Genomic DNA, 27,145 nt, shown 5'->3' with positions numbered 1-27,145 from the left:
GGTCAGTTCTCAGAAACAGCTACACGCTGTGGAGAAGGTGACACCTCCTCTCATGTTGAATATATTCCTGTTCAATTCCTGTAGATGTGAGTTTAACATCAGCACGGTGCTGACCTTCAGCTTCCTCCTGGCGTTGAACTTCCTCAGCTGCTCCACCGTTTCAGGCAGGTGGATCTTGTAGGCATACCTGTCCCTCTCCTACACACACACACACACACACACAGATAGCATATGGAGGAACCATAAGTGCAATTAAAAGACATAAGTAAGTGTCCTTGGGCTTCACAAACCAGCAATAGAGCAGTCACAGAACGGATATGAAAGCAGAGCTGTGGTTCCACGCAGAAGGAAGTGTTCTTGAGTCAGCATCAGTTAAAGGTGACTGAGCTACCAGAGATTATTTCATTAAATCAACAAATGTCCACATCAAGTTGAAGTTCAAGGATAATAACCCGCTAAAATTGGAAACGTGCGGCGAGAGCTCCTACCTTGTAGTACATGTATTAGTAGCAGTTGTGTGTATTTGTGAGTGTGTGTCTGTGTGAGCTTGCCTTCAGCCAGGGGTGGTTCAGGGCCTCGTAGACAGTGATTCTCTCAGCAGGGTCCAGCATCAGCATGCGTCTGACCAGGTCCTTGGCGCTCTCGGAGATGTGGGCCCACTGGCGCGGGTTCATCTGGACACAGACACACACAAACACCTTTAGAAGCATGTAGAACGTTGGCAGCCAAGATCACTGTAGCCACTGGTGATAATGAGGGTTGGAAAGGAAAATAAAACAATTACAATACATCCTTATTTAGAATATCACTGTCTATAATGTTACTGTAAAGCCAAGCTGCACTGATGGAAGATTTATAGATATTTACTGATTTTATTGTGTAAAATGAAATCTAGAGATTTAGCAGATTAGTGCACTGAGCAGGAAATTCACACACTTAGTTGAAAACAGAAAAATGAGAAGACTTAACCCCTTATCTATGTGCTGACAATGTCAGTTTATTCACTGACTGACTGACTGGCTGGCTTCCTTAGAGCTGAGAGGGAAGGAACAATGACCTACCTGATGCACTCACAGAACCAAATGAGCAGTGGGTATGGCAAAACAGCTCAGAACAGACATTAATTATTTAGTCCTGTATTGAATCATGTCTGATTGTACGGATTTTTTTGTACAGTGACTTTGGCCACAAAGATCTGGGACTGATGCTTAACACCAGACAGAACTAGAACTATACTATAATCTATAACTATCAATATATCATTTGAAAAATCCTTCCGACTCCAGCGGATGGAGAAGACGACGGCATACATACACCCTTGGAATCAGTAACAAGACATCACTATCCATTTTCCGAAGCTGCTCCCACAGCTGGAGCACACAGCGCCTGCCGTTAACAGAATGTGCTCAGTGTGGATGCTCACATCCTTATTGCCATCGTTACAGACATCTTTCCTGGTGTGGATGGCCCTTCAGAGATGCCAAGATCTGACCAAGGTGATTCAGTGCCATGTCTCACCTTTACAGAACAAATGTCAAACTTATATGAATGAGAAAGTGTCGACACCTAACACCACACCCTGCTGGTTCTGAAGTGATGTAGCTCACACTTAGTCCAGTCCAGCCCTGACACACATTGCAGCACAGTGACAAAGAGCAGCTCACTTGTACCCAGCTGCAGCTAAAGGGACCAGCTCTGGTGCACTGATGAACATACGGAGCGTGTACACTGGCACACTGGGATGGTATCTGGCCCATCCGCTCCTACCTCACCTTGTATTTCCCCTTAATGATGGCCTCAAACAGACGCTCCTTGGTGCCGTAGAAGGGAAGGCAGCCAGACAGGAGGATGAAGAGGATGACTCCACACCCCCACACATCCACCGGCTTGCCGTACGGCTCTCTCTTGACTACCTCTGGGGCCATGAAGTGGGGAGTACCAACGCGACCTGAAGAGGGCAGGCAGAGTTTTAAGTGTTAATGAGAAATGGAAGCCTGGTGAGAAGATAGCTGGTGTTAAAAGCGCACATTGACATGACAATACACAGGCTATGCATATAGAGGCATAAATGAAAAACGTCCTACTGTACCTCCAGCCACTAAACCAGACTCTCCCAGCTGTATTGCCACTCCAAAACCTCCCAGTTTGACTGGAGCAGAGTTCTCCTTTGAGGCCAACAGCACACAGTGAGGCTATGGAGGAATAACAGAGAAACAGCAGATGAAAAGGTTGAACAGCAGATCTATGGTCCATATATTTCAGGAATTATTCTAGTGGGACCTTCAGTTATGTTCACTCAGTGAGAGGTACTGCACAAAATCTAACAACTAACTAATGTGGTTATGACTAATTCTTTTTACCGACACTGTGCAGAGCATTGCTTTGCTCTTTCTGTGCAAAAGTGCAAGATCCCATATGTCTCACTGCTCAGTTTCATGATGACAAGATCATTTGTGCAACTATGACCACAATTTCTTCTGATCAGACAGGAAACCGTTCCTGCCCCTGGAATGGGTCGGTGCATAAGGCATGTGAAAAGTGAGATGTGTGAGAGTGAGAGTGAGAGTGAGAGAACCTCAACTTATGATGCTATTTACAACATACAGTGGAAGAGAATTGTTGTTGTTCTGCATATTACAATCCCTTGCGTTAGTGGCAGTGCTGTCAAAATGAATTATAAAAATGAGCAGGATGGACCAGCAGCAGTGTGTATGCTATGGTCCATTATATAAAGCGTATGGTAATGTATGCCCCTTTTGTTTCACTATATTTGCACTTAAATGAGAATACGTCTGCCAGGTTTTCACACTTGAGTCCTATTTGTGTAGGATTAATACTGCAGGAGGAGGCAGGTAGCAAGTACACCATTTTACAGGACAGCATTCGTTTGGAAAACAGAGTTTTCAGATATTTTATTTAATATCAGATTATTTGAACAAACAGTTGCAAATATTCAATTACTTGCAGTCATTCTATTACACTTTAAGTGCAAGGAGCTTTTATTGTGAAAGGAGTGCAGCACTGAGGAGAGTTACGTGACAGATGAAGTTAAAGAACAGGGTGTAGGCTGGTGGTGGGCTCATTTCCTGTCTTCATGATTTTGCACATCTGGTAATGTGTGTGTGTGTAGGGGGGGTTGAGGGGCGGGGAGAATGTTGACTGAGGCGGTGCGAGATCAGAGAGATGCAGCGAGAGGGGGGAGAGAGAGAAAACAAGAGGCAGAGGCAAGAAGAGCGGCAGACTCAGCAGTCACGTCTGCGAGCACCAGAAAGCGGAGAGGGCAAGAAAAAGCTTTTCATCAGGAGGAGGGGAGGACGAGGACCAGTGCTGACAAAGACTGAAAGAAGCTGAGAATAGAGAGAGGGGGACGGGATGTGAAAAACAGAGGAGTCTGCTGGATTTATGACTCATCCGGAGACTGAAGAGAAAGGTGAAGCCAGCAGAAGAGAAGTGTCACGGACAAGGACTGTAGTTGTGTTACATCTTATCATTAATGTAACTCCAGTTTTCCAACAAGTTAGAGCTTGATGGAGAATAAAAACCCAGTGGACCGCTATGCGCTTACATCTCTGTGCACATTCCCACACATTTTAACTGCAGCTGTGCTCCTTCTCCTGCACGAGGACTGCTGATGGTGAGTGTTCTGCCTTAATCCAAACACCTGTGTGGAGCAGTCAGAGAGCGAGCGTCCGTGTGTGAGCGGCAGTGAGTGTCCTCGGCTTCATCGCAGAGCTGGAATTTGTGTGTTAAACGGGCATGACAGTTTCAATTGGTCATGACTCCAGTTCCCACCAGTCCAACACTACATCTACAAAGTTCAGAGAGCAGAGAGTCGTGTTTTTCACAGGCACATTTTTGTACATTTACCAGAGTATTCAGTACACAGCTCCTGGAGCTCCTCTTTTGTCAGGTGCTGTAGCTTTTTCATGGTATTACATAAATTACTATAATTTCCTTTCACTGAGTATTACATGTGTGACCTTTACCAGTGCAACCCACATATGACTCACTTGTCAGTGCATTACTCATTAAATACGTCACTGCAGTTTTCTAGGGACTGAGAGAAACCTTTTAGCTGATGCTTGTTTGTATTCATTCAGAGACACACTGAACTCTTCTTTTTTCCCCCCTTTCTCAGAGCCTGATGATTAAGAGCCCTGAAGTCGTCCCACCTCAGACACGATGAACACCTTCTCCTCTGCCTCTTCTTTCCTCTCCTCTGCGTCTGCTCTGTCCAACTCTTCTCATCCTACCTTTGCTTCCTACCTCCCTAGTTCGATGTCGCCCTTCGCTGCCACTTCTCTCCCCCCTCCCTCCTCCATCTGCACCTCTTCAGTCGATTTCCAAAACCAGACTGCGTGTTCATTTGATGACAAGGCCCTCCGTTTGCCGCTGGCAGTCATGTACTCCCTGTTCTTCCTCTTTGGGCTCGTCGGCAACCTCTTCGCCCTGTGGGTCTTCCTTTTCCTCCACACAAGCCGGAACTCTGTGCGGGTGTTGCTGATCAACTGTGCCGTGGCGGATCTGGTCCTCCTGACGTGTCTGCCCTTCAGGGTTTTCTACCATGTCAATGGAAACAAGTGGGCACTGGGATCTGTGGCCTGCAAGTTGGTGGGAAATCTCTTTTACATGAACATGTACATTAGTATTATGTTACTGGGCCTCATCAGCTTGGACAGATTGCTGAGGTTAAAGGGGAAAGGCAGAGCACGGCGAGGAATGAGGATAACGCTGTGGGGGCGCAGCCATCCGTGCAGCCTGGTGGCGTGCGGGGCTCTGTGGGGCCTGTCACTGGTGGCGCTGGTGCCCATGATTGCCACAGCAGAGGACAGGGAGGACGGGGACAAATGCTTCCAGTACAGGCCACGTAGCAGCAAAGCCAAAGGGAAAGCCTACTTCAACGGGCTGCTGGTGTTGTTTTTCTGGCTAGTCTTCATCATGCTGGTGGTCTCCTACTCCAAGATCGCTTCCCAGCTGCTGAGGGTGTCACGGGACAAACCAGACCTTCCCAATGCAACGAGATACCAACGGACTGCCAAGAAGTCCTTCTTTGTCCTCTTCCTGTTCACCGTCTGCTTCGGACCCTACCACGCCTTTCGCCCCGTCTACATCCTCTCCCAGCTCAGCGACACGGTGTCTTGTGACTACTTGCAACTGGTGGATCGTACCAATGAGGTGATGCTGTTATTATCCGCCTTCAACAGCTGTCTGGATCCCGTCATGTACTTTCTGTTATCTGGCTCTGTGCGCAAAGCCGCCCTCCAAGCACTTGGACACCGACTTGGCAACAGGCTTCTCTTCCTAAATGACGCGACATCCAACAGCTCGACGATGGAGTTCAGGCGTCCATCTATGCCTATGGCTTTACCTAACCCTGACCTGAGCACCCCCAGAGCAAGCATGTGTGTCATCAACTCCACCCTCCGCCACACAGGACTGACCATGCTTCCGCCAGCTGGCCAACATTGAGCACAAGACATAAATGTGTGACATTTGTAGCACGGGCCGGACTGGTGGGTCACTTCTCTGTAAAACTGAGCAAAGCATTTCTTTACACACACACTTCTCCTGTTGAAAAAATGTTTTTCGCTACTACTGAGCTATTCTGGGTGTTTGCTTCTGGGCACCTGTGTCTCGTGGGACCGAAGACTTAAAATGAGTTTAACAGCTGAATGACAGACTGAAAGTAAAGAAATGTCTGAGGAAGTGCACGTCAATGACAGCTGCTTTTCTAAGAATGCAGTGAATGTGAATTTCCCCATCAGACAGTGCAAACATGTTGAGTGTATGTAACACATTTTTACTATCAATAAAATCTTGTGCATTTGGAAGAAAAGAGATGCATAGCAAGACAAAAATGCAGACCTGTTGTTTTACTTCCTCAAACTTCAACAGCACACAGGCTAGACAAAGACAAAGCTATCTTTAGTCAATAACAGTTCACTTGCCAATTTCCTACTTCCTACATTCTCTCTGAATTGTCGTCAGCACACACAGCTATTGGTTTCACACTGAAGACAAGGCTGCGTAGATCCCTTTGAGGGCTGTGTTGTCAAACGGCTGGTGTGTGGATCAAGGGCGTCACTCTGGAGCGCTCCATCTGGTCTGGTAGTGTGTGTTGCTCCTGTTAGATGGCTAATCCTAATTCAGGGACCGCTGCTCGATGCTAATCTGACTATGAGAACTCATAAAGCGCTGGACCAGCATGAGATGTGCGATACCACCCAGTGTCACACACCTTGCAAACTAGGCAGGTTTCCTGGAGGTTAAAAACATGCCACATAATAACTAGAATTGAATATAAAGCTCAAAAGAAGATAACAGTGTCTTCTGGTAAACTGTGATGCGTTTGACCTTTAGACAGAGATAACAGGCCGTGTGAGTCTGTGTTGCACAGCATCTATATTTCCCTTTTTGTGATACCATCCTAGTAAACTGGTGTAACCCCAAACATGTTTGGTGCTTTCAGCGTGTTAGTCTTTGGCACACAAGAGAGATCTCACCTTTACATCGCGATGAATCACATTGTTGTCATGGCAGTACCGAAGTGCCTCCAAAATCTGCCTCATGTAGTGGCTGAGCGGATGGGAAGCAGAGACAGACGAGGGACAGATCATTTAGGACATCCACAAACTGTTGTTTATTCCAAGATCTATTAATATTAAAATGTTCCACCCACAGTTCCCAGACTGCGTGTCCTACCTGGCCACCGCTTCGCTGTACACAAACCCCGCGTCGGCTCTCTTCACTATTTCAAAACACAGGTCTGCTCCGTCCATACTGAGGAGGGTGAGGAAAAGAGGAGGAGATGAGGGCAAGTCAAAATGAGGTTTCTTCCGATTGTAGAGAACAGTTTGCACATGAATTCAGATGAACTACCAGCTCTCAAAGTAGTTTGAAAAACAGAGAGCATCAATCTACGACCATCGGTGCAATTTTATGACTGGCATAAACGCAGAGGCACTATATTTTCATTGTAGCGCTTTCCAGTGCAGCTTTCATGACGATATGGGATATAGACTTCCAACATGAAATCCACACAGAGGAAACAAATTAACCAGGCAAGTTGATTAAGAAAATGATATTTACAACAAAGGCTGTGGGCGAGGAGCAGAGAGCTGTTCTCACACTCTGCAGTGTCTCCTGTGGATTTTATGTTTCACACCGACGCTTTAGGTAACAACACGTTATTCTCAGAATTACTGTGTAAGTAGGCAGGGCTGCAATCTCACATAATCTGACAGATTTCGTTGCAAATTGTCATATAAATATCATTCGCAATCAATTTCCTTTGTTCCAGCACACCAATTTTTATTAGAAAAGACAAGAGGTCAGGCTAAAACAGGGCTGGGTGATATGGGGAAAAACATATACTATAATAATCTTTTTATTTATTCCTCTTTGCCCAGGCATGGATCTTCTGCATATAAATAACTGTAAAACTAAATGACACTGATGCCTAATATGTGGGCTTTAAGACCTTTGCGTATATTTGCAAAGTTTTTGTTCCGTCTGGGCCCCTAATATATCCGTATTAAAAGCTAAAATGAGGGGGCTGACGGTGTTGGTGTTAGGGTGTGAAATTACTCACAGGAAACATCTGCCTGCTGCTGTTAAATTCAGTGTATGGCTGTTAGATTTATTTATTTTACAGCAACTAAGTAACCACACAGCATTTATACACTGGTTTCTGTCGATGTTGTATGTGGGACAGGTCAGCAGCAGCGTTGGTGGTAAGGACTTTCCTGCCCTGGTGAAAGTGCAGTATGAGTGCGCAGCACAGACTTACAATTCAAAGACCATGTAGAGCATGCCATCAGAGCTGTAGGTCTCCAGCAGCTCCACGATGTGGGGGTGTTTCAGCATGTGGCAGATGCTGGCCTCTCGCTTCAGATCTGGCAGGTAGAAATCAGACAGGGGGTGTGGTGAGACATTGTTCACATCCAACAATTACAAAGGAAGAAATAACTGATATTCCTTATTCATTGCTCAGTGTTTGTGCTTTTAAATGGGCATCAATAAAGTATTTCTATCTATATCTATATATCTATCTATCTACATTTCACTGCGAGCTTCCCCTTTTGGCTCATTCATCCAGTCAAACCACTATATTTTAGACAAACATGCCACTAAATGACAGCCCTTAGGAACAGATGAGGTCCTAAACATGCAGAGCTGTGGACAGATGAGGTGGAGAGTTCTTAAAAGAATTTCTAAAGCTCCAAAGGCTTGGTGAGGATGATGATGAGGCACAAAATGGTGTTATATTGTCACACCAGGAATAAATACACTCTCAGCAGAATGAGTTTTGGGAGGCATTGCCTTGTTCAGAGTGGTTAAAATTAAATTGCATTTTCAATTTTATCGTTATCGAGAGGTGGGAGGTGTTATGAAGAGAACACACTGCACAAAAACATCAGATGGCCTTTGGGCGTCAGAGCTCCCTGATGTCCATTTGAGAAAGAAAGACTCTGATGCTCATTTGTGGTTGTTTGGTGCTTTGTCGACTCATTTCACATCCCATGGTGAGGAGCTAAGGAGATGAAAAGCAAAGAGGACAAGCCCGGCATGCCACCCTCCTCCTTTCACACCTCAGCAGACCTGCCGTCGCTCGACGTCACCACCAGAGGGCGTCACAGAGCACTTCCACTCTACCCTGAGACACTGGGTGAGTTTTAAAATGTCATTTCACATTTGTTACTTTTCATGAGTGACACCAGAAGTAGTAGCACCACTAGAAAACCATTTTAACTGCATGTTTAAATGTACATCTGGCAACATCATCAACGCCATCGCCTCTCATTATCACCACATCCACAGTGCAAATACAATTACAACATGTCTGGCATCCCTCATCCACCGACGGCCTCATTTCAGAAAACAATACCGACGGGAGAGAGCTGTGAAGAGGAGTGGACAGTCGTCTGTCTTTAAAGAAAAGGACGTGAACAATATTGAATAGAATGACCAACAGCTGGCGAGACAAGTGATAAGAGAGAGCGACGCAGACTGCTGACAGACATAATGTGCTGTTGTTGAGCTCCTCGCTCCATAAAAACCTCATTTACACACTCCACTCTCCATCTGCACGTCTTCTGATCTTTGTGTGTGTGTGTGTGTTCGCTCATTGTGTCGTGACAGACCAGTATCATTATGCAACACACAGAAACGACGCTGTGTCCCCACTACAGAGGCCCCATTCTACTGTTCCTTTGCCTTCATTATTTCTCTCCTCTTCTCTTTGCGCTCGTCCTCAGCCCGTCTCATCGAGTATCTATTCTTGAAGGCAACAATGCTGCCCAGTGTCCGCACGGCAGTGAGGAAACCACTCAGATGGAGGGAGGGAGGCAGAGAGGCCTGGAACAGGCTGAATGAAAGCAGCACCGTCCACTGGGCCCGTTCCAAATCGATGTCTGATTTCCAAATCAATTCTTGTATGCGAGGAGTAGGCTCGGCCATGCTTTGTGAGGCTAATGTTAAATAATTTCACAGCTTGTTACGTTGTTAGTTTTGAAGAGGAGGTCTTGTTATTTGCCTCAGATGCACACCTCATAGCTGTGGAGCCAAACCAGCTAGTAGAAATCATGGCCATGCACTGGTGGCAGTTTGTCTGGGGTAATAATGAATTATACACTTCCTGTATGTTTATTACCTAAACTTAAAATACAAATCTGACTATTAACACTGCAAATTGCACTATTGTATTTTTCTCTGAAATTCAATACCCATAAAGCTTTAATGTTGCTTGCCCGTGCGCACTAGTTCACTCTCTTTATTCAATTCTACAACTCCAGAAACACTCACTCATTCTCCTTTTGTTCAACACTCCCAAACTCTTAATTACACCATTAATCACTGTTCGTCTCACTCCCTCACAGCTCTCTCTCTCTCTCTCTCTCACACACACACCAGATACATCATACATAACTACCGTTGTTTGTTACTCAGCTTGTAGCAGTTCTGTCTCCTTTTCACTCTTATTTATGCTGACACAGACGCTTTCTCCATAAGATCTCTCCAGATCTGGCTGCATTCCACTTCTCTACCTTGCCGCTTTGAGTGGCCCCTTGCTCATTTCTTCTCGTGACACTTTTGAAAATGTGGGTGTCAAAAAGGTAATTAAACATCTGCAGTGTTTCACTTCTTCCGGCTTCATTTCGATGCACATGAATATTAATGATATGTGAAAATCAGTGACGTGATAGTCAAGTTAGCATACGAGCTGACGCACATGTCCCACGGATGGCAAGTGTTAGTCCTGATGATGGAATATTTGCAGAGCTGAGGCGATCAGTCTGTTAACTGATTAGTTAGCTGACACATACTTAAGCAGAAAACTGCACTGAAATGTCTTCAAAAAAGCAAAAATGTCTAAATAAATCTGAATGGTCTATATAAGTCTGAATAAATATCAGTGGTTGCAACTTCCCACATGTCAGGATTTGCTTTTTTTCTCCCTTATTGAGACCGGTCATTAATATCATATCATTATCCCTACATATTTATTCTGAAAGGTTCATTGACACCATAATAATCATATTTCCATCACTAAACACTGGCAGAAAAGTGGTGTCTGTCCACACAGATACAAGAGGACATAAACATGGCCTGTTCACCTCGTGTATTCCTCACAGCCTCCTCTGAATGTGCTTCTCGTCATATCCTTTGAACCACTTTTCATATATACAGTTTCAATAAATCAATGCTCATTAGAGGCTTTTCATTCCAAAACACTGTTCTGATAAAAAGGCATCCTCACATTTCGACAAAACATACAAAGCATGACTATTTTCATTTTCTGAATCCATTTCCATGACAGGAGTGCTTCGATAACGACAAGAAGCACTACCCATTATCCATTTGAAGACTTCTCCGCCCTTCTGGACAGATCCTGCAACTGACCACAGGGCGAAGCATGCTAAAGGTGACGCAGGACACCCGCAGCATTATTCCAAGCTATTATCTATAAAGCAGACCTCTTTTGGTTGATAGTTTGTATTTTCAGGGGAAGAGATTCGGTCCCAGGATAATGCTAGCATACTAATGTCCAAAATGATGCAGCACACAGAGCTTTTTTTGGGAAACACTGGTGTAAATCTGTACTTCTACTGTTTCTCCTCCCTTGAGTAATTTCCTTGTCTTGCTGTTATTGGCTACCAGGCTAATCTCTGACTGGGGCAACACAGATGGCATGTAGTGAGCGCCAGCATTAGCACACACACACCTATGATCTTTTCTTCTCTATCACTCTCTCTCTCTCTCTCTCTTAGATACGCATATAGACTTCAGCATGACAAAGCACAAAACCATATGGTGAGACATGGAATGTTTTAATATCTCACAGATACACACACACAGGCAAACAAACGCAGTTCCTACATATTCTTCATCTGGATGCAGCATGTGTGACATTATGCCTCATTTATTTGTGTGTGTGAGTGCCATCATACACTCTGTGTGTGCCTGGGTGCTTGAATTCTGAGCCAAACAGTATTTGCAGATTATCCCCAACATTCGTTTTAACCCCCAGGGAGAACAAGGTGGGTGGGGTTTGTATTGCAGTCTAGAAAACGATTTACGACTTCGTTCAACTTTTCATAGATGAAAGCAAGTGTGTTTAAAGGAGTAATTCTCTGTGACTGACGACATCCCTGACAGCTATCCTCTCCTGTCCTGATTCCAATCCTAACCCCACCCATCTGGTGCTCCGAGTGAGACAGCAGACACTGAGATTTAACTGCAGCTACAGTTCAAACCAGGTCTGCGGCGTCCCTCACCTTCCGTGCTGAGGCCAGGGCTGGAGGTGAAGCTGGCCACATCGACGATCTTCACAGCAAACTGCTGGCCTGTGTCCCTGTTGATGCAGCGCCTCACCACGCTGAAGGGACCCCTGCAACACACACATGCCAAGTTAGTCACAGACACACATCGGAAGCATGATTTCTCAGATGCAAACACAGGAAAAGCCCAAATTCAGTTAGCACTTAGCAGAAAAACATGTACACATTATCACCTACACACACACACCAGCATGGGGCAATAGGCAGACATCGTGCCATTTTTTTTTTTTTTTTTTTTTTTAAGTATTCTGGATTTACAGTGGGTGGTTAGCTACATAACGTAGCCTCCGCAGTCGTGCCAGTGGGAATTATAGAGCAGTGGTGTGCAGCACAGCTGTAAAAGCTAAAATAAAGGCTTTATTATAGAGACCTGAGCAAGGGAGACCTGCCCTACAAGAGCTATTTCTGGGCAAATGGGGTGGCATTTATTGTACGGTTGGGTTTCCTGATATAGCAGCAATGGGGCTGACATATGGAAGTTAGGAGTGGATGCCAACATGTTTTCCTGTCCTTTATTCAACAGGATCCAAGTCATTCTCAAGATTTTGTAATAAAAATGTGATTGAAGTAGTCCAGCCATGATTTGGTAACCCAGTTGTGAGCTGCATTCAAGGCAGGTTTAGAATTTCCAGAGGAATGCCGCTCTGTAGCACAGGAAAAGTTACACCGACACATTTCTTCCAGTCAGACAAAAGGTGTCACGTCACCATTTCTAAGCCCCACACAGAATTAAAGTTATTACAGAGCCAACACCGTACAGCTGTGGCAGGTGTCATCCCATTAGACACAATGTGAACATGTTTTTAGCTTATGTGAAACACAGGCAACATTATATATTCTTGCTTAATACGTTCCCATTTCCTGAAAACACTCTCGGTACAGATAAATAAATTGAAACAAAAATTATGTTGATGCTTCAGTTGATGTTTGAGCTGAATCTAATGTACTTGTTCTTTAGTGTTATGATTTATGACTTATAGGACTTACATTTCTCTATAGTACAAACTGTGGTGAATAACAGACATGTAGTTTCTCTTTCATGGTTGTGAATAACCAATAAATAATAATGATCAATTGATCCATTGGGTAAAGTCAGCCAGTAGAGGGCAATGCCAGTGTCAGCCTGATTTCAGACTGTCCGACATTGTGCTGTATTAAGTCATTGTATTATCTGTATTTCCCATAGACACAATTTTTTTGGATAGGCCACCTGAGCAGGTTTATGCCGACCACCACCCAAAAAGTTTGATTCGCATTTCTGCTGCATTTCGAGTGTTCTTTTCAAAGTCTGCCAAGGAATGCAGTTCACAGTGAGGATTATCAGCAGCCTCAGTACATTAACTACTAATCGGATATTGTCTTTGATTCATTTTATGTCAATTGACTTAGAGATTAAATGGCTATTAGATTAATCATTACAATGCTACTCATGGAACAACACACTGCTTTGTTGTATACAACCTTGGACCTTCCCACAGACCTTCTAAGTGTGGCTTGGACAGAGTCCAAATACTCAAAGTGGCACTCACATGGACGCACAGGTCAAGTCAATGTAAAATCTAGAATACCTTGTATTACATTAGTCTTACAGATGTATGGTAATTCCTTCTCATTATGCCAAAGCAATGAGCATAGGATTCAATCAGTAACAAAGACACTGAAAGCTGAGACATTTGCACATTTTCTGTCTCCTAGCCCACTGAGTCACTCACACACACACACACACACACACACACACACACACACACACACTCACCCCTGCTGTTTTACAGCTGTCTCCACATCTCCCAACTCCACTACCCTCAGAGGTGGAACCAGTGCTTCTGGAGACACATGCATGCACACACACACACACACCAGCACCTACTTTGCTAAAGCAGAGTGGTGGCCATTAATGGGCAAAGTGAATTAGCAAATGAACTTTGATGTCAAACCAAGAGTGAAAGCCGTCCTGTGTAAGCGTCTGTCCATTGCATGAGTATGGGAGCTGCAGCTGATTCGCTCTCACATCTGCTGTAATGATTAACCCAAACAAACAAACGCAGGCAGCATGTGCAGGCTGTGGGCTGAGAGACCCGTAAAACACAGCACTCTTTCCTTCAGAGTTCACTGGAATCCTTGTGAGGATCTGACAACCCCCCTGACCTTTGCCCTGTAGCATTGACGTGTTGTAGCAGCTGTGTGGGGTGCTTCTTGAGCACGTCCGACACCCCTGTTCCAACCTTATAATGGTTTCAGCTCTGTGTTTCACTGGTGAGGGTTTGGGGGAGTTTAGTCAGAGGCAGCGACCACAGGGATACAAATGATGCAGTAAGAGCAAGGCCGTCTTGGCACTGATCTAATGTCTGTCAATAAAACTCATTACCGCCATTAAGCAATGAGGTGAGGTTGGGTCAACCTGCCAGATTTCATGCATCAACCCCATTTGTAATCTTGGCTGCCAATTCAAGGGAGCGGCATAGGGAATCAATTCCCGAATGGGGTTGTAGCTACAGCAGTTGTGTATAGCCAGTGAACGGGGGTAGGGGCTGCTAATTTAATAAATCAGAAAGCAATTCATCTCATCTGGAATAAAAAATTCTCTGGCCATTCAGCCATGTACAGTAGCTATTATAGGGACATTATATGAGAGCAAGAAGTGTAAGACAGTGTGTGTGTGTGTGTGTGTGTGTGTGCGTGTGTCTGTCTTGTGTGTGCCTGAGTGTGAGGAAGCCGCATGCTGTACTGACATCACCGCAGCTGTGCTGAGTGGGCTCATACAAAACGCCCACACATGGCTCACATCCGACAGCGGCAGTCATCAAACATTAGCCCAAAGTGGCAATCTTTACAGACTGCTCTGGGCTCGTTTCAACTCTCCGCTCTATGTAAATCAAACACTGGGTGTTAGGTGCATTTTTAACGTCCATGTGGGCTATGAGCCAGATTCCCTCTCAGGTTTTTTTCACTCCCAAACAGGGACGGGACACATCTGTAGCTGCAGACTCAACATTACCAGTATAGCTCTCCTGAGAAAAACAGTCTTTGCTTGAAGCAGCGTTTTGCTCTGTGGCCAGCATCGAGCAGAATTCACTCCCTCCAAATATTTGGTGGGAAAATATTTGTGCAGCTGAAGCATAATTAGCAGGAGCTTCTCAGGTAGGCAAACTATTGGTGCTGTTCTAATCCCAGGCCAAGTAAGTTGTATCTTAAGTGGTCTGTCTGTGCACATTATCAGCCGTGGCATACACTGACAGACCAACACTGGGAACTGTCTCCACTCTGTTCGTGCTGATGCCTATGGATGCACAGAAGTGACAACTGTCTGTTCAGAGATGTGTACACAGGCATGTGCTTTGAAAGGGAAAACACTAAAGGGATTCCAACAGAGGACTTCAAGGATAAGTGCCGCTTGCCCTACTGCCCAAACCGAGCTCAAGTGCAAAGCTGTTAATTTAACAAGTTCAGCAAAGTTCAGTGCTGTTTAACTGTCTGTGAAAGTCTAAGCAACAATAATCCAGAGTGCTTCCTTATGCAAATTAGAGAAACAACCCTTTGAAAATTAGCAAAGAAATTAGCATTCCAGCTGCAGACTGAAATTTGGAGCAGAAATACCCTCAGGAGGCTCTAAAGCTTTGAAGGAAAATCCTTTCCTCTACATAAGCCAGAAGAGGATCCAGGTTTGTTTAAACCACCCGGTAGAGTTGAGCCTTTCATTCTGACGGAAAGCTTCAACTCAGCACCTTCCATTCACAACTATTGATCTGCTGTGCGTGGGCAGCTAGAGGGAGCATATACTGTACACACAGATGACAGTTCGAAGAGAGGAAGTGTGCTAGTGAAGCAAAACAAGTCAGATTACTATATTATATAGGCTATGCAAAGTTATTTTAAAAAAGCCTACACTGCAGCACAAGCTGGCACCGATTCAGACCACACTAAACGTCTTTCACTGTTCAAGCCAACGTGAAAAGACCTGACATCGTTACTTCTTCGTGGCACAAACGCCGCTCTCTCTTGATATCTTCCTCTACAAAACAGATGGGAGGATGACACATTCAGTAATGTGATACTTTATTGATCCCAGCAGGAGTTCAGTGTCTTGCTTCAGGACACTTCAGCTGAGTGGATGCTTGCCAAGCTGCAGGCTTGAACCCAGAGTTTTCTCGCTGAGCGACAGGCTCTTCAATGCCACTTACATACATGAGGGAACAGAATACAGGAAAGATATCTCTGAGCAATCCAGAGCAGCACACACACCAACTGTGGCCTCCCAAATCACTACAGAGATGGATTTACACCACTCCGACACAATGTCAACAAAAACACATAATACTGGCTCAGACAGAATTAGCTGCCTCAAATTGATTACAGGTTTGCCTAATAAACTGGCAGCAACAGTTTTGTGCTCGACATGTCAGGCATGTCCAAACTGTGCCATAAAGGGCCGTGTAGCTTCACCTTTTGATTCCAGCTTAGCAGCAGCACTCCAGGCTCCCATCTAATCAACTGAAGCGGCTGATTAGTGGAATCAGATGTGCTCCTGATCGGATGGAACAAAGTGGTTACTTGGTTTCAGTGAGCAGACCCCACCTCTAGCTTCTCTAATTTGGTGGTTAGATTTGTCTGTTTTTCTTTCCTGTGTATTTAATGGCAGCAAAAGGCAACGTTTCCTGAATAACTGTGCCCCATCTACTTTACTGGTTAAACCTGCTTGAAGCTATTAAAACCATATGATGACTGACAACTACATTTTAAATTAATGTGCTTAAAGTTAAGACAAGCTGAAAGAAATGCTACTAGTGGCTTAACAATTTGGCAATTTCCTGCAGAAATGCGTTCAGTGTAATATTTGTATGCTAAAGGTTGCATCTGTTTGGAGAGAAACTTTCATTAGATCACTAAAAACTACAACTATAAAGCAATCAATGAAAATTTAAGATTTAAATGTCATCCAAGGAATTTAATTATCCCATCCAGAACGAGCCAGAGGACTGATCACTTCATTGGTTTAGCGTGAGTCGCACATCCCAATATTCTTGGCTCTAATGAGCACCTCAAGGCTGAAATAAAGAGCACTGTGACTCCAATAGTGCTCCTCAACAACCCGAGTCCTATTCTAACACGATCACTACAGGCAGAAATGAATTGAATTGCTTCAGTGCTTTGGCAACACTTCAGATAGAGCCAAAATCTCAAACACAGGCCTGTGGGTAGCGCATTGTGTTCACATCACATATTTACAATGTTAACTGCAAACAGTGAGCACAGGATGGGCCGGACCTGCTGCCGATGACCGTTCGATAGCTCGTGTCATCTTTCACCACAGTTAATCCGGTCAGAAGTTGAACGGACACCTGACCTGTCTGATCTTCTTCATCTATTGAAATAAGGCTAGTGTGCCCGCAGGAGGTTTGAATGAACATTTACATGCATAAACTGTAAAATCCGACAGTCCAGGTGTCTCTTCATAGCAATGCTAACACAGACATGTGCAGCTCTTGCTGTTGCCATGCAACTATAAGCCCTGATGAATCAGGGGTCCGACTTGCTAAAAGTTCAGATATTTCTGACTTTTTGTTCTTTGGCTCTTCGTTCTAAAACCTTGCTAAGCTGCCAGCAACGCATTTTTCCATCAAAAATAATGAGAGGAAACGGCACCAAAAGGCGAGGATCCCAGTAGACAAAATCCTATCTCAGTGCTTCTACATGCATTTGCATAGTGCGTTAAACACAAACTAAACTCAAAGTTTAAATCTATCACAGAGGCTGGTTACGGCATTTAAAAAGCTCACAGAGACAACATTGTCAGAAAAGAGAGATATGGGGGAAATGTCAATATAAAGGCCATCTCTTCATAAAAAAAATCTCTCTCCAAATCAAAGTACTGACCGTCTTTCAGCAGAAATCACCGTAAACATGGCTTGCTTTACAAGGAGGAGGAGATTACTGGACAGTGATGGCGTCCCCTGTGCTCTCAATCCCACCCAGCCAGGCTGCTCCTCTCCGACACAAGCCGATCAGGGACAACAATAGATGACTTCTCTGAGCAACAATACCAGTCTGAAGGAGGGACTGGGTGGATAATAGGGTTTATATTCAAGTTTGAAAGGATCTGAGGTCAAAGGTCAGCAAGGGACATGTGGGTATACAACAGCGCAGAGATCATCCAATAACATGAGACAATATATAGCAGGAGGTCATGGACAATTACTACAAACTTAATTGGGACTGGCTCATTTCACCCACTCCTGCTTATTATATATATATTTTTTTTTTTTTTTTAATTAGTGTGCCCTGATCACACACAATAAGTTCACCTACAAATATTTCATGTTGTTGGAACATTTCTGATCCAACAGATCAGAAAAAGTCTGCCAAAAAAAGAACATCCTGACTTTCATTTGAGGTGGAAAAGCATTAAAAAACAAAGTAATGAAAGCCGTGGGGAGGTCTTCATTAACATAGTATTTTCAAACCATTTAACCCAACGAATGGCCAATCCATTTTGTGTGGAGATAAATTTAGCTATGTCCTTACGGCTTTGCTTCTGTTACAAAACATACTTAGGCTAGAATGTAGTAGCGGCCCCTCTAACCAGAAAGGATAACATGAAATAAGGTTTTTATGATGGTTCCCTGTGGCTATAAAGCATTTCCATTTCAAATTTGTATTAATTAACATCCTCAGGTTCGAGCTGCCTGACGTGTTGCCCACTACCTACAGTAATGCTGACAGTAAAACCTGAGGTTAAACACAAAGTGGGAGATGGCAGAGTACTGCAGTCACTGTCTGCGGGCATTATTTATATCCTTAGCCTCAGGGCCATCCCATTCCCAACTCCACTTGTCTCCATTGATCTGCCTCAGCCTCCCTTCCCCTCCCACCTCGAAGCTGAGGAAAAATGATCCTCCCTTTCTTCCTGCAACACATCCCAGGACGCCAGGACTCAACACACTTGATCCATCAGCTGCAGTTTCACAAAAGAACTGGCAGGATGAGGAGGATTTTCTGGTCTTTTTCTGTGACATGAATGTGGCATCGCACTTCTTAACTAAAGCTTTAGATATGCTCCAGACTGCAACTCATGCAGTACTCCTCTACTGACCTGTAAAGACCGTGTGACCATACCCTGCACCAGCTGCTCAGGATACTCAAGATGGATTTACAATTACAGTATTCCTCTGTGTTTGCTTAAGCCTGCAGGGAGTACCAAACAGGTGGAGATTATTACATCTTGGCTGGAAAGGTAGACTGGATTTATTTAGCTCGACAAACGCGGTTCTCAGTGCATGCCGTACAATTGATAATTGCAGAGAAGACATTATGTGGAAGCAGGCATCTATTTGACAGCTTACACGTCTAACTCCGCTCGTCTGGCAGCTAGGGCAGATAAAACAAACTATCAGAAAAATTTAAATATTGTTTGCTGCAGGCCTGGGGTAATGTGAAGTAAATTAAAACGGAGAAACACTTTTTCATCCATCACTCACAGTGCTCTGTGGGTTTAAAAAAAAAAAAAAAAAGCGTTCCACTCCTCTGTATCTACAAGCCACTAGATGATTTGTACTGTCAAGTGAAGCCATACGAACTTGTGGATGGCTGGCAACGTTTCCACACCAACTCTGCCTTGTATCAGTTACTGAGACGCCAAGGTAGTGGTCCTGCACCAACCATCAATTAGTAACCAGGGCAACAGGAAGTCTCAGGATAAAGGACGGGGCCTGAGGGTTTGGAGAGAGCGTCTCTCTTTCCCCTAGAACAAACTTAATGGCTCCTCAGAGGGGGGAGGGGACTGACTGGTAGCCCAGGACTGTGCCTCAGCCTTCCTGCCTCCCTCCCAGCAGGAGCAGAGGAGCCATCTCTGACCACACACATATGTTACATGCATACTGTGGCAGTGTTCACGGCACTGTACACCTACGCATCCCTGCCGGTCTCCTGGATTATAGGAAGCCATATATGTGACCACCTCACTGCTGTTTAGAAAAAAAAAAAAAAAAAAAAAAGCCAGGCCTCCTCTGACACCTTCAATGAGTTTGTTTAGCAGACTACTGTCACACAGAGGGATTAAGAGAAGGAAAATCCCGTCTCCAGACACTCTAGACGTGCAGCCAGATGATTCTTCCACATGTCCTGCGTGTTTCAAACCCAGACTGAGAATTAATTTCTTCACCAGCTGTAAAGAAAAGCATTAAAGTATTCATATAGACACATACACAACCTGCAATCAGCTTCAACTTAATGATTGCTACATGATCACACTGTGGAGGTCACCACGTCAGGCGCTGGCTGCAACTCCTCATATACTAGGAAGTGATGTACTTGTTGTTGAAGCCCATGTAAAGTGAGATTGCAGTGCACTCTGAGGAGACCTCACCTCATCCAGACATCCAACTTTGCAGTTGCAAAACCTGCGGGCCTGAAGCAGTGAGCAGAGCCACACTCAGCAGCTGTGCAGTGTTGTGCGTGGCAAAATGAGAGGACACTGTAAATCAGCCAAAATGATCAAGGAGGGAGAGTCGGTCATGGCAGCGGGTTACTTACTTGCCAATCACCTCGCACAGCTCGTAGACATCCTCGAACAGCACGTCGTCGTCCGCCATGGTCATACAGGTAAACGAGGATGCTCTCCTCGAGATATCCCACCCACACGGGTTATGGAGGAATCACTTCTATGTATTTTCTTTACTGATGTGCCAGAGTGCACACTCCGGGTGATCTAAACCCCCCCGATGTCACTGTTAAGAAACCAGCGGCCGCTCAAGAGTCCCAGTTAGCCGGCTAGCCACATTAGCTGGCGTCCAAGGCTGTCACTCCGCGGCCCCACCTTCACTTGAGCTGCTCTCCCGGTAGGCTGGCTAGCCAGCGAGCTAGCTAAACAGTAGCCACGGACCAGACCCCAGGGCGTGGAGATTTCCTCGCTCGTTTGCAGAAAAACCCCCCTCTTTGCATGCCTCGGCTTTGAATCTTACTGTCGGGTGCTGCCAGACACAGGACTCCCTCGGCAGCATCCACAGACGCTTCCCGCACCGACCAAGATGCTCCTTTCACCGCAAGCTAACGGGGCTGTGGAAAATGGTTGGCTAGCTGGGTTTAATACGCGCTAGCTGTCGATGAAATAACCGGTTGGCTCGCTCCGTTGTTGCGCTGTGCACACCCAGTGTATCACAGATGGCTTATCCCACCGAAAACGTAATATGACCGGGCTGCAATATGCTTCAGCTTCCCGAGCCCAAATGGAAGACCTTTGCGTGCATGTCGACGACCGCTCCGTAGCATACACCGTCTGCGCTTGTGAATATTGAAATTATATCCCAACACAGCCGAACCTCCGTCCACCGTTGCTCCAGTTCCTCCGCTGGCTCAGATGCTGGCTGGCTTTTACTGGCTGCTCCTCCGACTTCCAGAAATGCCAGACTCCTCCCTCTATCGTCCCGGAAACTGGCGCGCTCAGAGCCGGAATGGCCGCGGAGAGCGACGCTGGGCCCAGCGTCGCCCGAGCCAAGATGGCGTCCGTCGGGGGGTCCGATTTAGGTGCAGTTTCCTAATCTCCTCCAACGGTTGCATCCAGTGTATCCCGCGCAAGCGTCGACCATCCAAACCCCATTACCTTACGTCAGCCTTTCCCCTTCTTATCTCCATCCTTTTAATATGCAGTTTATACCTCTGACAGCAATAATGCATTTCCCCTCATATTGACTGCCAGCCGTGCGATTTAACAGGCGCAATGCAAAAAGGGGAGATGGCAAATTCCAGTGATTCCTTAATTCCCATGGGTCCTTAGGGAGGCTCCTCAGTGCAGCTTGATGTCTGTATTATGTCATTATTATGACTTTGATAATGGGATTGTGACAAAGGTGATTATATTGTTATGATCTTCACCTCCACCCGCTGGGTTTTGTGTGATCATGAAGCAAATCTCAATTATCAAATAGTAACATTCAGGCAAAAGGCTCTGGAGAAGCGTGTTAGGGGCGATCAGTGTGCAGTAATGCCAGGATTAAGTCGAATTGCTTTCAAATAATCTCTCGGCAGGTGCAGGAGCTCCTTTGGTGCAGGTGTCAGGTGCTGGGACGCAGGTGGGATTATCGCAGGTGTGAGGAAGACAAGGCCGGGCCGAGACGTGTCCGCGACGCCCCCTGGAGGTGATGGAAGAAGCCCTGCGCCTCCCACTGCTCCATTTTGATCGTCCTCTAACCAAGTGCAGTCCATTTCAACACAGCGTGAGGAAAAGTGGAAGAAATGTGAAGTTCTGAATGGGTTTTTAGAGCAAAGCAGAAAATACACAGATTTGTTAAAGAACAATAGTCTGACTTGATCCAGCTTTACCCTTGTTGCCATGAATGATAAATAATGAACTAAAATTCAGTTAAATTCAGAAAGCTGATCACTTAATACACGATTATCATTCAGCATAATCTCTTAAAGTGGCCAAAGCTATTTGCCTTTTTATTAGGGAGATGCAGCTTTTCCACTACAAACACACACTATAAAACATATCTAACTAATTGTGTTGCTGCTTTAAGCTTATGACTGAACATTCAACAGTTTAAATTAGGATTTTAAGTGTGCGTGGCAACCACTCAAATGGTGTTTTGTTTGACCTAACAGTGCAAAATGCCCCTTTAATGAAACTGGATACTAAAAAGATAGAAATCAGATTTTAAAAAAATGTAATTGATAAAGACAAATGTTTGATCTGGGGCGACAATAAGAACCAAACGGCTGTAGGAGCTCTCTCAAGCAGAAAGGTGAACCCAGTCATGCAGTTGGTGATAAATAAAAGGCATCTGGTGCCACTAGAGCGCGCTGTACTCTGATGGCACCCTCTGCAGTTTCCATGGCGCTGCATCCCTTCTGCTCACATATTATCTGCGAGCTCCCCTCATTGGTTGAACCCCACCAGCGGCTATCGATGATCCGATTGGCTGATGATGTGGTCATCATATTGTATGTATGATTGTGTGTGTGTGCTATTGAACAGCCCTCCATTCAATACACAGGTGCTTGCAACATACAAATGTACAGACACACACACACACACACACACACACCAGCTCACAGCATTGTAGGGAAAGGGCATATAGAAGGCTATAAACCACAGATGTGGAGGAAGGTGTAGGCTGAAGAGGGATAGCAAGAAAAGATGAATAGAGAGGAAATGGGGAAGGACCATACATGGGGAGGGAAAAAAGGAAAAAGCACAGTTTCCATGGTAACAGGGAGGGGAACGTTTTTGGTGGTTGCTTGTGAAACTGGCAGCCCGTGAAACATGCGCACTCACCAATACAAATACACACGCTTATTTTTGTCACTTAGGGGGCAGTAGCACTGACTTACATTCCTCCCATGGAGACTTACCCTCACCCCAACCTTAACCACTACACACCTCACCCCGCCTCTTACCCAAAACCTTAGCCTGAATCAAAAACTGTCTCTTAATCCCAAAATATAATGTTTATCTTGTGGGGATCAGTTTCTTGTCCTGGAAGTTGAAAATACATAATAGTTATGCAAGTGTACACACATGCAAACACACATACACACACATGTATCTTCACATTTTTCTTTCCTTCCCTTCTAAAGCTAATTGGAATCAGTCCTAATGGTCAAACTCTAGTCTGTCTCCCCTTTTATAATTTGACATGTGCTGTCTTTCCTGGATGGTATAGATTTATTCTTAATTAATCTGTATACCACTGTATTATACATTCTTTCGTTCTCTGTGCTCTGATATTGTGGTATAAACTGGAAACATCCCAAGAAATTAGACATTTAATCTGCTCAATTTGTGCACAGTTGTAGTCAGGACTGGGCAAAAAGAAAAAACAAGCTTTGGACTGGCAGCTCCTCAGGTTGCAACGTGATTCAAGCGTGGCATTCTTCATTCAACATCCACATTAGGTACTTACAGTGTTGGAATAACTGAAAAATACTAATTTATTTATATTCCAACCATTTTTTTTATTGTAGTGCTGTGGTCATAGTCAGTCACGTCACAGACTGATGACTTTATTAGTATTTAACAGTGTTATACTTGCAAAAGGTTGATACAAGGTTTCATGATGTGTAGTGCTGGTTTCATTTAATGGACATCATGTCTAGAAATAATAGCATTAAAATTATTATTAGATATTTTTTCAGTGATAAATAATGTATTTGTTTTATCTTATGTGTGTGCTTATTTTTTTCTTTTGTCTTTTATCACATTCACTTTGTTTGATTTTTTAATTGATATATTATGTTACTTAACATATTTTGATTTACAGTGAGAAATATTTGTACTGAATAAATGAATAGATAAATTGATAAATAAATTACATACATACAGACATGTATGTATGAAGAGAACCCCACTTCCTGTTTGGATTGATGTGATTGGTGGATTCTAACCGCGCAGACTGCTGGGAAAGCGCGGTGTTCAAATTTGTTTCCGGTTTCATTCCGCTTCGGCTGATAAAGCAGACATGGAGCGACATCGAAACAGGTAACGCTAAAATTCTGCCTATTTACTGCTGAAAATAAATTTTTCTACCGTATGTTTGCTTCCGCCTCAACAAAAGCAGCACATTTGTGTCAGCGGCGTGTTAAGGCTTCTCTAGCCCCATTATTTGCTGTCCTCGCCCGTATGAAGACGCTGCCACACCAAATAACATTCAATAATCGAGACGTTTTGGTTTTCATTGTTTTGAAATACACCAGTGTGGTAGAATGATACAGTTAAAAGACATTTTACGAATCAATGGCTTCCACTATTCAATTCGGCAAACATCCCATACAAAAGGCAGCGCTGCATTAAATCAAAATGTCACATTTTATGATTGTTTCTCCACCTTTTCTCACTATGGTTTATCTCCAAGATAAACAAGATGGAAGGGGATACGTACTGATGCTGCTTTGCATTCAGTTCCACTGACAAAGCACGGCTCTATGTAGTGTCTCGTTGTACATTTCACGTTATGTTGTCTCCAAACATGAACTAAGTTGCTCGTTGCTGCTGCTTTCGTTTAAAAAAACAAACAAAAAAAAAAAAACATAACTTGAAGTGGGTCCATCTGATCTTAAGGTAACACCACTGAAAATCAGTCTTGTGAGTGTCAAATCTTGGTCCCCTGTGGGGTTGTCAGGTCGCTACTAAAGTGTGTAATTTCATCATGCACGCTAAGAGACATCACTGCAACTTTCCATGCAGGGGGGGGATTTTCAACACAGTCTTGATTATGTGTACCACAACTAGGCTCTACACACCGACTGCCTGTATCACTAACTGGAAATGATGTGGTGATCTGTGTGATTTCCAGTGCAACGAGGACTCCCCTCAACAGTGTCGTAGTCCAGAGGAGGAGCAAAAGCAAGAGTTACAGACAGTCGTACCGCAGCTGCTTGGGCGCTGCCTCAAGACTTGGTTTAACTCCGGCACTGACAGCACGGAGGCTCAACACCAGCAGAAGGGCCCCAAAGTCACACAACATCACTGTGAGTCAACTCAGACTATTGCTCTCCATGTTTGTACTGACGGGAACGGAAACATGTTAATTTCCGAAGAGAGACGCACTGAATGGTCATCTTCTCTATCCTCTCCTCTCCTTTACCAAGGACAAGGTGAGTCCGGACCAGCTGGCCTTACTGGTGAAGACGGAGTGGCACCTGTCCTACGTTACTCCGCTCTATCAGTTCAGACACACCCAGCTGAAGAGCTACTCCAGGCAGCTGTCAGCATTCATTGCTGCAGAGAAGCAGCAGGGCCTGGCGGTGGAGGTGGAGGGACCACAGAGCAGCTTCAGAGTCTCCTTGTCTGCGGTGCAGGGAATGGTTGAGGCGGAAGATGACCCCGAGACCGTCCTCATACAGGTAGGAGCGGCATGTAGAGGCAGAGAGGAGGACTTCAGGCTGGCTTTAATCATAGATAACTGCAGTTATTTAGATGCTTTTGGAAAAATCACATTAAACCTTGGGCAGAATGTCTCATATCTTTGCTACGAGAAAACTAAATTGGTGGGTTGAATTGTATTCTGTACCCTGAACATGCCCTGTGTTCTCTGTTCCCTCCTCGACCGTAGATCCATTCCAAGCATTCCCACGGCAGGCAGGACGAGCCACAGAGGCCAGTGTGGAGCGGCTGGCTGACCTGCATCAACGGCAACCCTGAATACCTGCGCTCCCTCCCAAAGGACTTCACCTGCCTGCCCCTGTTCTGCAGCAGCGGAGGCGAAGGACTCACCAGTTTGGTCAAATCCTGGTTCCAGAGGACCTTCGACTGCTGCTTTGGCCCGCTGGAGATCAGCCACACGAGCCTACAGTGGCTGGTGGCGCTGTGGACCAACTGCCACACAGAGTCCAGCATCCAGCACCTCAAAATGATCTGGACTCTTCCGGTTGCGCCACCGCTGCAGGTCACCTACACCGTCCACCCCCAAGATGCGTGGGAGCTGTGGAGCAGTGTGAGAAAGGACCCGCAGCAGGAGAATAAAGCCGGGGAGGAGGTGGAGGAGGAGAATAGTATTGATATCGAGGAGGTGATGAGGTTCATGCAGGGGCTCAAGAGCCACTTCAACAGACACTTCAGGCTGGATCTGTCAGCGGGGAGCCTGAGCCAGGTCTCCACGGCTCTGGGCTCAGCAAAGTTCAACGGCACCATCAAGGTACCTCCTGACACAGACAACACGATTTTCATCAGACACAAAGATGAGCACAGGACTAACGCTTGTTTCCTTTTTGTTTCAGATCTCCAACAGCAGATACATGATCACCACCCTGACACTGCTGACAGAGTGCGCGCTCCTCAAAATGCCCATCTGAGTGACAGGACAGATTTACATTACAGTAGCAGCATCCATTAGGAAGATATATGCAGCTTTATATTGCAGACTGATATTTTATAAATATTAACATCAAAGCCAACACCTTTTTTTTAAACCCCTTCTCTAAACATGACATTTTTTGTTTAACAATTGTCTTAATGGAGGGACAACAGAGTCGTATTCAGGCTATTTTTTTTCTTTCTCATTTTCCTGCATCTAAGCAAAAGTCATCTAGTGGCCATTAATTATAGTAATTATAGTACACTAGTGTTCCCAGTTTACCGTCTTTGAGCTGGCAAACATGCTGAGGTTCTACCCCCTCTTGTAAATACTCTACTGTACATATTTTTGTCATTTATAGTTGTAAATAAAAGGAAAAAGGATGCAGTGTGGTGATTATCAGTTTGACTGGTAAGAAAAATAAAATGACCTAACTCCAAACAGCTGTGGATGACGCTTATATCTGTGGGTCCATGTTAGTATTTGTGCTCGACATCAACTCACCAACTTAAAGTTGTAGCT

At 44.8% G+C, this 27,145-nt stretch overlaps 3 protein-coding genes across 6 annotated transcripts in view; 2 read left to right on the top strand and 1 right to left on the bottom strand.

Annotated features, from left to right (window-relative positions):
• The window catches only part of LOC139223473 (probable G-protein coupled receptor 34), a 70,225-nt gene extending 64,378 nt beyond the window's left edge, over positions 1–5,847 (top strand). The window contains exons 1-2 of one of the 3 annotated variants that reach the window (XM_070855379.1): positions 3,202–3,634; positions 4,139–5,847. In XM_070855379.1, the coding sequence (XP_070711480.1) occupies positions 4,183–5,469 (1,287 nt within the window). In that variant the 5' untranslated portion in view covers positions 3,202–3,634; positions 4,139–4,182 and the 3' untranslated portion in view covers positions 5,470–5,847. Of the gene's footprint in view, positions 1–3,201; positions 3,706–4,138 lie in introns of those variants that run through there. The other 2 variants (XM_070855380.1, XM_070855381.1) reach the window with 2 other exon arrangements.
• Positions 1–21,215, bottom strand: part of LOC139223472 (peripheral plasma membrane protein CASK-like) — a 35,912-nt gene extending 14,697 nt beyond the window's left edge. For both annotated transcript variants that reach the window (XM_070855376.1, XM_070855377.1), the window contains exons 1-9: positions 20,367–21,215; positions 11,778–11,890; positions 7,790–7,895; positions 6,703–6,780; positions 6,504–6,576; positions 2,090–2,192; positions 1,773–1,948; positions 552–674; positions 115–198 (exon numbers count right to left, since the gene is read on the bottom strand). In XM_070855376.1, coding sequence (XP_070711477.1) covers positions 115–198; positions 552–674; positions 1,773–1,948; positions 2,090–2,192; positions 6,504–6,576; positions 6,703–6,780; positions 7,790–7,895; positions 11,778–11,890; positions 20,367–20,431 — 921 coding nt within the window. In that variant the 5' untranslated portion in view covers positions 20,432–21,215. The remainder of the gene's footprint in view (positions 1–114; positions 199–551; positions 675–1,772; positions 1,949–2,089; positions 2,193–6,503; positions 6,577–6,702; positions 6,781–7,789; positions 7,896–11,777; positions 11,891–20,366) is intronic.
• A 3,026-nt stretch (positions 21,216–24,241) lies between these two features.
• Positions 24,242–27,010, top strand: cenpl (centromere protein L). Its single transcript, XM_070855799.1, has 5 exons — positions 24,242–24,309; positions 25,124–25,298; positions 25,419–25,673; positions 25,883–26,464; positions 26,547–27,010. The coding sequence occupies exons 1-5, from the start codon at positions 24,290–24,292 to the stop codon at positions 26,619–26,621; spliced, it is 1,107 nt and encodes a 368-aa protein (XP_070711900.1). The 5' UTR covers positions 24,242–24,289; the 3' UTR covers positions 26,622–27,010.
• The last annotated feature ends 135 nt before the right edge of the window (positions 27,011–27,145 follow it).

The sequence above is a fragment of the Pempheris klunzingeri genome, chromosome 24 (genome assembly GCF_042242105.1).
Source record: "Pempheris klunzingeri isolate RE-2024b chromosome 24, fPemKlu1.hap1, whole genome shotgun sequence".
NCBI lineage: Eukaryota > Metazoa > Chordata > Actinopteri > Acropomatiformes > Pempheridae > Pempheris > Pempheris klunzingeri.
Note: the sequence above shows the minus strand (reverse complement) of the source record. Positions and strands in the feature narration are given on the sequence as shown.

Excerpts from the sequence above, each read along its gene's own strand:
- cenpl (XM_070855799.1), top strand. The coding sequence starts at position 24,290 with ATGGAGCGACATCGAAACAG. Across the intron at positions 24,310-25,123 it reads ATGGAGCGACATCGAAACAG|TGCAACGAGGACTCCCCTCA; the intron begins GTAACGCTAAAA and ends TGTGATTTCCAG. Across the intron at positions 25,674-25,882 it reads CCGAGACCGTCCTCATACAG|ATCCATTCCAAGCATTCCCA; the intron begins GTAGGAGCGGCA and ends CCTCGACCGTAG.